This window comes from Denticeps clupeoides, chromosome 7 (genome assembly GCF_900700375.1).
Source record: "Denticeps clupeoides chromosome 7, fDenClu1.1, whole genome shotgun sequence".
Classification (NCBI taxonomy): domain Eukaryota; kingdom Metazoa; phylum Chordata; class Actinopteri; order Clupeiformes; family Denticipitidae; genus Denticeps; species Denticeps clupeoides.
In genome coordinates this window covers 24,994,688-25,006,887 of record NC_041713.1, presented here as the reverse complement: position 1 = coordinate 25,006,887, position 12,200 = coordinate 24,994,688, and the positions used below count along the sequence as shown (strand labels likewise).

Sequence of the window (12,200 nt, the reverse complement as noted above, 5' to 3'; positions counted from 1 at the left end):
AATATTACTACTACTGTTGTACATCACATAGGCCATGCAGATTTTCAGGCTGAAAGCAGGTATTCATTGTTGTTCTTCCTGAATACATATAATTACATTAAATAGCATAATTTGTACAAAATACACATTTCTATACACTGTATTCATATGTAGATCCATCCTTAATATATAAGTATTTTTATTGCTATTTTGAGGACTGGTTTTAGTTTCCTTTTTTGTGTGTGACTCCCTTCTCGGTTCCAGCTGTATAGACTCCTGGTTTGAAATTAACCGGTCCTGCCCAGAGCACCCCTCCGACTGACATGCCAGCCCATTCCTGCAGCGACTGCTTTTTAAGGTGAGCAGGTCCAGCTGTCCTTCTCACCTTGTCCTTCACTGGCAGATTCACCCTCAGGGCTGTGTAGATGTGTGTTAGTTGTCCCACATCATTGCTTTTTTTTTTTGTTTGCTGCTTTCAGCCTCTGATCCTCAGCCAACACCAAGTTCCTGACATGGTGCATGAATAATATTGTACAAAACCCAATCAGAATAAAGTTTTATTCATGTATCCAGATGAATCTACTTTAAGAATCAGTCTTGCTGAAATGCATTGTGGGATAGTTTAAAATGATACGGGGGTAATTTAGGATCTATTCAATTAATACAATTGTCACTTATCGGTTTCTATGACAACAGAGCTGTGCTTTCTCCTCAAATGAGGAAATGCAAAATGTGACGTGCTGTAGACTTCTCCTTGGGTTGCCAGCCGGATAGTGTTAAGGATAGTGTTGCAGTATTTATCACATGACAGTCTGTCTTCTCTCAGTCTAGCACACACCACAACTGATGTCAATGGAATTTTATATGCTGTTATGACATTACTTACTGTGCTGAGCAAAGGTCAGATACACACCAAGAAACCAGTTTATCTGAGCAGACAGTCATTGAAATGAAGCTAGCCACATTTTTTGGTATCTCCTGTAGCATAATTTGCATCTTTACTTGTACTTTGATGGTATTATCTACAGAATACAATGTATGTTTGATGAATCTGATTTTTCATTCTCTCTAAGAAAGACCCATGAGTAGATCTATTCATTCTTTTGAATGGTTGTGTACGTGAACCAATAACAACAGATTCATCATTCATCTACAACACATGACTTGGTCATGGTTATTTCAAAGCAAATGCTGGGAAATCCAGTTTCATCCTGTTTTGACTGTTTTTATTTACTTCAGATTATAAACTATTTCAAATGTGACCAGTAGTTTTTTGTAAAGACTGTAATGGACATTATTTATTTTTTACCTATATATCAATTGAGAAATTAAGTGAAAAACATTTTTTTCTCACTTTCTAAATGTATGTTTATAATGATCATATTATCAGCATAACAGCCACAGGTAGATGATTAGGTGGATATTTGCATGATGCTCTAGATCATTGTTTGCGTCAGTTGATTTTGTTTGTGCCTTTGTCATCCACTATCTTTTAGGGCACTTTATGGACCTAACATGGATACCTGGACACTGAAATAATAACCAAATATAGAAAAAAGTAAACAAAACAATCATTCTACCAGTTGATAAATGTTTATCATAGCAAACCGAACCAAAAAAATGATGAAAAGAAGGATGCATCAAAGGAACACTGTCACCTCCACCTGCGTTGCGAGTCCCAGGAGATTGTACCCTGCCATCAGTTTGGATATGGGTGACGTCATCAAAGTCCTACCCTAATTTTCTGTGTCTCTTGTTCATCTACCCATTCTCTTCAGCTGGCCAGCCTACGATCAGATCGACAGGTTATAGGCTGAGTAGGCTGAGAATTTCATCTAATTGTACCTGGATTTATGCTGTAAACTACTGGGGCATGGGGGCCCATCAATGCTTGGGTCAGGATATCGGAGTCAGAGGTCAGGATTGTTTGGCATGTTGCAAAAGTGCCAGATAGCAGAAGATTTGTATTTTTCTCCAAAGTGTGGCTGTCAGTCTCTGTACCTGTGTTGGGTGTGTTTATAAGGGTGAGGACGTCAATCATGTATATGTGCGAGTCTCTATGTGTGTGTGGGATCTGCTGACATGAGTGTGTGTGTGTGTGTGTGTGTGTGTGTGTGTGTGTGTGTGTGTGTGTGTGTGTGTGTGTTTTGAAGAGCCAGCTTTATGTTTTAGGGGACAATGCTCTGTGGTCCTGTCTATAAAATGTTTACAATCTAGATTTGTTTTTATTTCTACCATGTGAACTTTTACATTGATTATTTCTGAACAATACAATTTGTGAAGGCCTTGAGTGTGGACACAACATTGTGTCCCCTGAACATTACTGGAATATTTGTCATCTAAAAGCTTCTCTGTGTAGACATAATTTTTCAAAATGTGAAAAATCTGTGGTGCATTCTTCAGTATGTGTCTACTCTGGCATGGACTACTACCATCTGGAATAACGACTTTGTAAAAAGCATCTAAATAATGAGGAAAAAATGCTTCTTTTGTGCCGGGTAGAGTCTTCAGAATTTAGAGAGCTTTTTCTGCTTCGTGCCTGGAAACAAGGGCAACCCCACGCAATGTTTTTCCAAGAGCGAAGGCATGACCCTGTCTCAGAAAAAAAGTCAGTAAACATGGGAGAAAATGGGCCTTCATTTTCCTGCTGTCTTCATGGTTTCTTTCTTCCGTTTTTTTTTTTTTTTAAATCATCGTTTTGGTCAAATTTCTTTTTTTCCCCAGAGATGTGAATGGATGCCTGTTTAAGGAGGTAAAATAGTTGTCTGAAGATTTTGATGTGCAATCTGTGGGATGAGTAATAAATAATGATAATATATACAATAATAAAAAGACAAAATGGAAAATCAGTGTGTCCATAGAAATATTATTGCATAAGATGCACCTATATCAATAAGAACTATTATAATGAGGCTCATTGATATGGGTGTGAAACTCCACAGCGTCCCCACAGGGGATCCGCAGCCAGCGGCTGATCTTGCTGTTGTAATGTCGCCAACAACATTAGCCTGGATCCAGTTTTTTGATCATTTAAGACAGTTTAATGGAGCAAGTCGGTTCAAGCCTTGTGAGTTTGGGGAATATTTTCCTGGTGCTATATGAGACATTGCATGTTGGAACTGTAACAGTTTTTGTTTGGTTGGAATAAAGGTCCATATACATTTACAGCATTTATCAGACGCCCTTATCCAGAGCCACTTACAATCAGTAGTGACAGGGACAGTCCCCCTGGAGCAACATAGGGTTAAGTGTCTTGCTCAGAGACACAATGGCAGTAAGTGGGATTTGAACCTGGGGCTTCTGGTGTGTTACCCACTAGGCTACTACCACCACCGTATACACTGTGTCACCAATCAGAACACTTGAATTGATTATATACATACATGCGACAATCCTTTGGTAACAAGTCTGTTTCCTGATCCGCTAAGCCACCACTGCCCCATTATGATCATAATGATCCTCATTTTCATTAACGTATTTTCTTTATTTGTTTAAAGGCAGAGGTTGAGTGGATAATTCATGCGGTTTATTCACACAATGTTGTGAAGACATGAGAGACTACAACACTTTCCCAGGATTCATGAGGTTTTTGGGGTCCAGAGTGGCCTTCAGGCCCTGCATGACCTCAATAGCCAGGGGTCCCACCTCCTCACGCAGCAAGACTCGTTTGCCCAGACCCACACCATGTTCTCCAGTACACGTTCCATCCATGGCTAGAGCCCTCCTAGAACACACAGAAACAACCACACATTAATAAAAAAAATAGTTTGCACTCATAGTTTGTCCTACACCCTCATTAGCGGTGGTGACACCTTCTTCCATTACAAAGCATTGCAGAGCTGCAGATTTTGAGACGCTTGGACCCAGTCATCTAGACATCATTGTCCTTACAGTTGCCTGTTTTTTCTTCAAAAATATCCCAACCACTACCATGTGCCACAGTAACAAGATCATCAATATTAATCATTCCACTGGTCAGGGATGTAATGATATGCCTCTGTATATGTGTCAAGGAAAAGTGACATATTTGGAATGTTTCAGGTTGAAAACGGTGGAAGGAAGGACATGAAAAAGGACACCTGGCCAGCCTCTCAGTGAACTGATGAACTTGACCCACTTCTTCCTGGTCATTGGGGTCAAGGACCATGATGCAGTGGAAATTTCCATCTCCCACGTGGCCTGCAATTGGACCTGACAAATAAACAAAAAAACATTTGTTTAAAAAGGGGCAGGGGAATACATTACCACTAGAGCAACTTTTATGGCCATAACCTCTTAAATGTTCCTAGAATAAAACTGCACAGCCACCTACAAATAAAAGTGAACCAAAACGAACACTGAAACTGTTCAAAGACAAAGCGTCACTAGTGAAAAGTCCCTTGAGCAGCACTTGGATGTGCTTCAGTTGAATCTGTCGTATTTTTGATTAAATATTTTTGGAAACAGTATATATAAATAATGTTTTATATATATATAAAGTATATATAAAACATTTAACAAATTTACCTGTGAGTCCATTTCTTATCAGGTCCTTTTTGGTGGCCACGACCACTTCCGGGAGGCATGAGAGAGGCACACACACATCTGTTGCGTAGGCCTGCAGAATCATCATATAGTTGATATATCATTTTCACACACTCACCATTGAACTGACAGTGCATAGAAAAAACACAACAAGGTCAAGGAACACATGCATCCACTATATCCTCCAGGCCCTAATGTGCAATTGGGCTCTTCTTGCTGGCAGAACATTTCTGGGTTGTGGAGCTATTTTTAAAAAATATATTTCTGCTGTGTATTCTATACTCTCCTAACCAGAACCACTACCAGAGTCACTGTCTGTCACACACCCCTGTCTATGAACCAGAAGAGAAAAAAAGTTAATTGGCACTGGTTTAGGTTAAATTAAGATCAGGTTTAGACATTTGTTGCAGGTCCTCACCTTACAGCCAGGCCTCAGTGCCAGTGCAGCGTACCAAGCATCATGCCGAGCTTTCCACAGGCGCCCACGACTCTCCTCATCCTGAGCCCAGGAGAAATCGGATCCCCCATTGTCCTTCGCTATTTCTTCTGGTCAAAACACATCCAGTGACATCATCTTACAAACACAGTTAAAGTAGGACCAGACTGGCAGGGAACACTCACCTGTGATGGCCACCTGCTCTTCTAGACTCCTTGTGCTGCCATGGAACTCCAAGAAAAGGGTAGGTGCCACCGGGTAGGAGAGGGAGTTAAAACGATTACAGGCATCAATCATCACATCATCCAGGAACTCTGCACACAGACAAGAGTGGTTCTGAGCAAAGCTTTATTATGGAGTCCTCCTGTTCATCTTTTCTTTTGGTTTGTGATGGCAAAAATTGGGCCAAAGACATTCATTACTCTTCAAAAATAAATGTTATTTTAAGATTTACATTATAATAATGCAATTTATTCTTATTACAATTTATTTAAGAAAATGTATACCTAGAGGGTTTGTGCCTTTATGTACACATGTAATCATGATGGGCAACATGTCTCTACCTTACCAATACGTGCGATGGGGACCCCAGCCTGCAACACCTGGACAGTGCTGTCCACTGCTGCCTGGACAGAGGGGAAGGAGCAGACAGCAGACACCATGGTCTCTGGGATCCCATAGAGTCGAAGTGTGGCTTTAGTCAGCACACCCAGTGTGCCTTCAGAGCCAACAAACAGGTTGGTCAGGTTATATCCTGCGGAAGTCTTCCTAATAATAATCCAAGCACCAAATACCATTAGCTGGTATAAGCATAACTATTTTTTCAGCAAACCTGTCCAGGTTTGGGAAAATCTCACAAACAACAATACTGACATCATATCTACCTGGAACGACGGCCCCTGCCTGCAGTGTGGAGCACTGTTCCATCTGCCAATACGACCTCCAGGTTGAGCACATTCTCCCGCATGGTGCCATAGCGCACAGCATTTGTTCCAGATGCACTGGTGGCGGCCATGCCACAGAGTGAAGCATCTGCCCCAGGATCTGTTAGCATAACAATTCCACATTAAGGTTGACAAAGACATTCAGAAAATGAAACCATCACGCCAACTGGCTCAAATAAACTGCTGATAATATTTCTTGTACATAGTCATTTAAATAAAAACACATAACATGAGCACAATATTAGGTAATTATAATAAATTAATGTAAAAATTTGTTAAAAGCATTATCCAACATTCACAACTAAGTCATGAATCACTCATGAATCATGCAGAAAATCACATAACATTATTTAGCCAGTCAAAACAACGCTCTATATTTGAGAAGAGAAGAGCTCCCTCTGAAATGGTCTCAAACTTTTTACTTCTATATGTCTGTTTCAGAGCCTGTACCTTGTCACTTTATCTTGAGTAAAAATAATTTAAGTCAGTACTTCGGCTTTTATCAGAGTAAAGGTACCTTTATTTGTACTAAGAATTTGTGGACATTTGCCACCTCTGCTCCTTACCTACAGGAAACCACAGACCAGTGTCTCTGAGGTAGGAGTTGAGTGCTTTGCGGGTCACCCCAGGCTCTACAGTCACATCAAAGTCCTCCTGATGCAGATCCAGGACTTGATCCATCTTCCTCATGCTAAAACAGACACCGCCCTTACAGGACAGACAGATCAGGAATCTTCAAGTCAGCCTTTCAACTCAAATACTGCATTATATTCTAGTCACCAAGGTTCAGGCTTAACAGGTTCAGGCTTAATTCTATCATTTTACACAGGCTCGGCCTTGTCTGTGAAATGACGAAAAAACGACCAAAAATCAATGGTCTTATCTTTTGCTTTTTGTATGTTGCAATTAGACATGGTATTTACATTTGCTCAACAAAAGACATGATGCCTCTAAAGACAGTTGAGAATCTCTGGTTTATCTGGTATTTGTTTCAGTCTGATCAGAAAAACTTTTGTAAAATCAACTGAAAAATCAAACATTCAATATGGGAAAGTATATCAAGATCATTTTTTGTGACAACAACAGAATAAAAAATAGCAAAGGAGAAGAAAGAAAACACCTCCCCACGGCAGGTGAACAGCATCAGGAGAATTCCTATCCTACCATATACACAAACTCATTGACATGCACAATGGGAGTAACATGGTTACATGTATAACAATCACAACATAAGGCAAAACTTACAATTAATCAAACACTCAGGTAAAAGTCACATTAATATTAATCAAACCGAATACCTGAACAACATGTGCGGGTCCTTTGTACTGAGGTGGGCATGAACAAGACCACCACCCAAGACTACAGATGAGCGTGGACCCACACCCAGTCCCCCATGCAGGGATTACACTTTGGTGGCAAACAAAAATGGCTAAACTGATGGCGAAACGGAATTCTGTTCACAGCGTTTCTTTTTGTCCTTTACATAGGCTGCTATCATCAACATGAGTGTGTGGATAATTCTGTCAGTGAGGTTCATCTCAGGATGATATGTGGTGGTAAGCTTCTGGATGATGGAGTTCTTTGGGTGGAAAGTGAAAAATGGGGCACTCTTCCCAAGACAAGGTAGGACCAGGTAGGCCAGGGTCCCCCAGTGGTGTGACAATCACCACTGGTCAGTAGGCGACCTCCAGCAAGCTGGCCAATGCCCCTCTGAGAGGGTTATTTTAGGCATTGCTCAGGTACCGAAGGCTCAGCGATGCTATATTACCAGATGGAGATTGCTGATATTTCCTGGCTTGAGAGTCTTCCGCTACAGATAATGCACTTAAAAACCCAGGTCAGGGCAGCATCATCAGTTAAAGCATCAACAGTAAAAGCTCTTTGTTCCAGATACTTGCTGCATTTCTCCATGGCCGAGATTACAGCAAGACATTCCTTCTTGGAGCACCTCTGCTCAGCTTCCTGCAGTAACCGGCAGGCATACATTGCCACATACTCCACATCCGGATGCTCCTAGATCAGCAAAGGCCAATGTTACATGCGTCCGATTGGGTAAAATCAGGAGGGGTTAGGACTGGAGCAGTCGAGAGGTCATGTTTTTATTTTTTAGGCACAGTCTGGCATTCAGGAGTCCACTGCCAAGGTACCCCATTCTTCTTCAGGGCATGCAATGGCGCAGCTTGTTCTGAGAAATGGGGCATGAAGCGGTGACACCATTAGTCCCAGAGACCGTTGCACATCTTTGATATTCCTCACCACCTGAATTCATAAGTCTCTGAAAAGTAGCAGCTGCGTTTTTAAGACCAAAGGGAAGGCAATTGAATTCATACTGCTGGTTTCTTGTAATGAAAGCTGTGTATTCTATGCTTTCTGGAATTATCTCCATGTGCCAGAATCTGCTCTGCAGGCGTAGTGTGCTGAAGATGGCAGCCCTTTACAGAGACTCCAGGTTCTTGTGGATTAGGGGCATTGCAAACCATGTCTTCTTATGTAAGGACCTGTAATCCATGCAAAACTGGGTCCCCCCTCCTTTCATCGATACCAACTTAACTGGAAAATCCCAGGCAGATGGCCAACACATTTTTCATCACTATTGGGAGTGGTACAGTTCCCAGAGTTTGCAGCCCTCACTGACTCACTTCAGGCCTGCTTTTACATTTAATACTAATCTGGCCTACCCATAAAACACCTCTGAGCACCCCCTAGAGGCCAACAGTTGGGCAGTTGAAAAAGCATTAGGAATCATTTTCAAAGAAGATCTGACAGAAGATCCAATTGAATCTCTCTGTTTGGAAGACTGTACTGGCCATCAGGGTCTAGACAAATATAAGAGGACAGCCTCAACCCCTCATTCAAACTCACACACATTCACCTCATCACATAGCTTACCATTAAATACCTCACGCTATTATTGTCTTCTAAATTCTACTCTTTTTTCATAACTTTTCTTATCATAATATATGGATAAATGTGTAAAGTTAATGCAGTGATTGAAAAATTGAGGCTATGTTACTATGTGACCAATTGATCTAAAAAATGAATAAAATCATTTTAATGATTAAAAAGACCAATCAACTTCACCAATCAGAAAACCTTTTTTCAGTCGTAACAAATTTGTCTTATCTTTGGGCCAACAGGGTAAAATGTTAAAAATTTGCTGTAATCATTGTGGGCTCTCACCCTCACAGCCCCAACCCCTCCTTCCAGCCCAGTGCCCGTGCCAAAGGGGATAATAGGGAGCCGGTGGTGATGGCAGATCTTAGCCAGGGCGCTGACCTCTTCCACACTTCGGGGAAACACCACCACATCAGGTGGGTGGCACCTAGAAGAGCACAAATGAAAATCTGTCATCAGGCCTCCTGCCAAATCCAATTTCAATAGACAAATATCTCTCTACAACCTATTAGAACTACTTTTGCTGTGATCAAGATTTTTTCACAGAGATCAAGCAGGTTTTATTGCAATCATCAACCAAGATCATATAATTAACCATCCCTACATTTGTTAAGTTAACAAAACTGTTTGCATCTCAGATAAACAGAGGTTTTGGTGTCACTGATTTCCATTGTTGGATGTAAGTTGCTCTGGATAAGTGTGTCTGATAAATGTAAATGTACTTTGAGCACAGGGCACCTGCTGCCCCATAATAAGAAATGTATCATCTTTAACTATTAGTGTTTGTTGTTTTGGTTTATCATTTTTCACAGTACTTTTGTATACAACTCTACCACAGAAAATTAAAAAATGTTACTGAATGCAGATTTTATTAAATTGATGCAACCCACTGATCATAGACTTCATCATGAATCTTCAGGCCCACCTGTGCACAGACTCATCTCTGCCATGTTGCTCCCTGACAGTATCTCCAAGTGACACTCCAGCGTCCCCAGAGATGGACTGGAAGGCAGCGACCACCCTCTCCAGAATGCCGCTCTGCAGGGAAATACAGATTCACTTCATCTGATCTGAGACCAGGGTAAAACGTCCAAAGTCAGCAAGTTAGTGTAAAGGTGAAAATAGAAGGTGAAATAGTCAGTGTACAAAGGTACAAAGACATTTAATTATTCATTGCATGGCATCAGATTGAGTAAACGTTTAGTATGTAAAGGATTATTATGTAAGGCATTATTCCCAATCATAATGATCAGATGCAGACAATGATTCTGAATATTTTGTCAGTTGTATGAAACGCCACTTTGTCGTTCATTTTAGTCATTAATCATATTGAAAGACTTTCTAACACTGGTTCGCTTACTTTAATTGCATAGCGTCTTTTTTCAGGACAGCGGTGAAGAGTTTTATTGAACAACACGAGCGCGGAGCACAAAGGTTTCCTGAATAACGCGGTGCTCATCACGGCGCGGGGAAAGATTCTGGATCAGATCAGAAAATCACAGACGTCACAACACACCCGCTCCAAATAGGTAAATATAGCAACCGTGAAGCACTTCCAGCTTCACGTCAAAATCACTTCCGTGCTACGTAACGTCATGACGTAACGTCGATGTGGGACGCAGCCTAATAAGAAAAATAGTCATAACCTACCAGGACTGGCTGTAAAACCGGCTTCAGAACTTTAAAACCATCACATTTTATCCAGACCTTTGCAAATATTTTATTTGATTAACTGAATGTAACCCAGTAGCACCTGCTAATGTTTAACCAATGCAATATAATTAGAAAAGGCAAAATCCTCACACACTGAGGTAATCGCTGGGATGGTGAATGTAGAAGAGCCTCCCTCACATCCTGAGAGCTCACAGTCTAGGGACAGTTTTAAACCTGTCAAAAACCTGTTAAATGTCGAGTAACCTATAACCGAGTAAACCTGTAAACCGAGTAAACCTGTTAAAAGCCGAGTATACTGCTTTTAACTGATAAATTGTTCATTTTCTTTTGTCACAGCAAATCTACATTTCGCTTATCTACATTTACAGCATTAATCAGACTCCCTTATCCAGAGCAACTCAGGGTTAAGTGTCTTGCTCATGGACACAATGGTACTAAGTGGGATTTGAACCTGGGTCTTCTGGTTCATAGGCAATAGTTACCCACTATTTTGTAGCAACACCTGCTGTTAACCTGGCTTTTAATTAATCAATTGGTGTTAGAAATAGCTCATATGAAAAGCTAAAACCCTACAAAATAATGTTTAATGCTTCAAAATGAATTAATTTATCTAAAAAAGATTTATCATTGAATCAAGACAGAAAGGTCAGCAAATTAAGTAGTGGTGCTGTGAAATCCAAATTTAAAATCTTGTATGACTTCCATGAGCTTGAAGGAATGCATCAATGCAGTTTGGCAAGGATTCATACAATTTATTGATGAAGTCGTCAGGAATAGCACCGAAATCAGTCTTGCATGCCTTCCAGAGTTAATCAATATTCTTCAAGTTTCATCTTCCATGCTTCCTCTTTCATCCTACCCCACACATGCTCAATGATGTTCATGTCTGGTGACTGGGCTGGACAATCCTGGAGCTTCTTGATCTTCTTCGCCGACTTCTTCGGAACTTTGATGTGGAGATGGAAGTATGTGATGGAGCACCATCCTGCTGCAGAATTTGGCATCTTTTATGGTTGGGAATATAAAAGGTAGCTCAGATTTCTTGGTATTTCAGACTATTGATGTTGCCTTCCACCCTGCAGATTTCTTGCACACCCCCATACTGGATGTAACCCCAGACCATGATTTTTCCATGCGGTTTCCAGTAGGTCTCCTGCAATATTTTCAGAAAACAGAAAATTCACCTAAAAATCAACCTTCTGCCACTTTTCCAGCATCCATACATGAAATAAAAAATGTAGTTTACATTCAAATTCAAATTGTATTTGTCACATCCATCGTCATACACGGTATGATATGCAGTGAAATGCTTTATCTATAGTACTAACAAGAAAGAGCAAGCCTGGTACTGCCTTGGCAAGCTTGTAAGGCCTTTGTGATATCTTGATTCTAAATAAAACAACTCTCATGCAAGAAACTGTGTTTGATTAAACTAAGGATAGAAAATTAGTGCATGTCCAAACTCAAGGAATGGCAGTACAGCCCCACCTCCACATATCCAGCCTGACTCTTGTCTCATGCAACTTTGTTTCAGACTACCACATTTATATGGACAATTTTACATTCTTGCCATACACTTGTTTGCTGCCTGTGGGACAAGTGGAGCACCATCACTAAAACACTAAGACCCCATAAAGGCCTCCACAAGTTGGATTCCAAATGTTTCGGCCTCATTGTTCAGTGAAATGTGTGCAACTGTGCAGTAGATGGTGAAAGATGGCTCCCAGATCCCTTTAGCAGAGGTGGTT

General features: G+C 40.8%; 2 protein-coding genes across 4 annotated transcripts in view; one reads left to right on the top strand and one right to left on the bottom strand.

The window, feature by feature from the left end:
* Positions 1 to 2,825, top strand: part of znrf1 (zinc and ring finger 1) — a 28,081-nt gene extending 25,256 nt beyond the window's left edge. For both annotated transcript variants that reach the window (XM_028986588.1, XM_028986587.1), the window contains 2 exons: positions 244 to 337; positions 1,476 to 2,825. In XM_028986588.1, coding sequence (XP_028842421.1) covers positions 244 to 301 — 58 coding nt within the window. In that variant the 3' untranslated portion in view covers positions 302 to 337; positions 1,476 to 2,825. The remainder of the gene's footprint in view (positions 1 to 243; positions 338 to 1,475) is intronic.
* Positions 2,826 to 2,909: 84 nt separating this feature from the next.
* Positions 2,910 to 10,436, bottom strand: ldhd (lactate dehydrogenase D). 2 transcript variants are annotated; one of them, XM_028986630.1, is made up of 11 exons: positions 10,139 to 10,436; positions 9,704 to 9,816; positions 9,064 to 9,205; positions 6,450 to 6,591; positions 5,824 to 5,983; positions 5,508 to 5,707; positions 5,125 to 5,253; positions 4,922 to 5,049; positions 4,486 to 4,576; positions 4,059 to 4,170; positions 2,910 to 3,703 (listed from the first exon to the last, which is right to left on the bottom strand). In XM_028986630.1, exons 1-11 carry the CDS (start codon positions 10,235 to 10,237, stop codon positions 3,538 to 3,540), a joined length of 1,482 nt encoding a protein of 493 aa, XP_028842463.1. In that variant the 5' UTR covers positions 10,238 to 10,436; the 3' UTR covers positions 2,910 to 3,537. The 2 variants fall into 2 exon arrangements, with proteins under 2 accessions (XP_028842463.1, XP_028842464.1); XM_028986631.1 differs by having other exon boundaries at positions 4,922 to 5,046.
* Between the last annotated feature and the right edge of the window lie 1,764 nt (positions 10,437 to 12,200).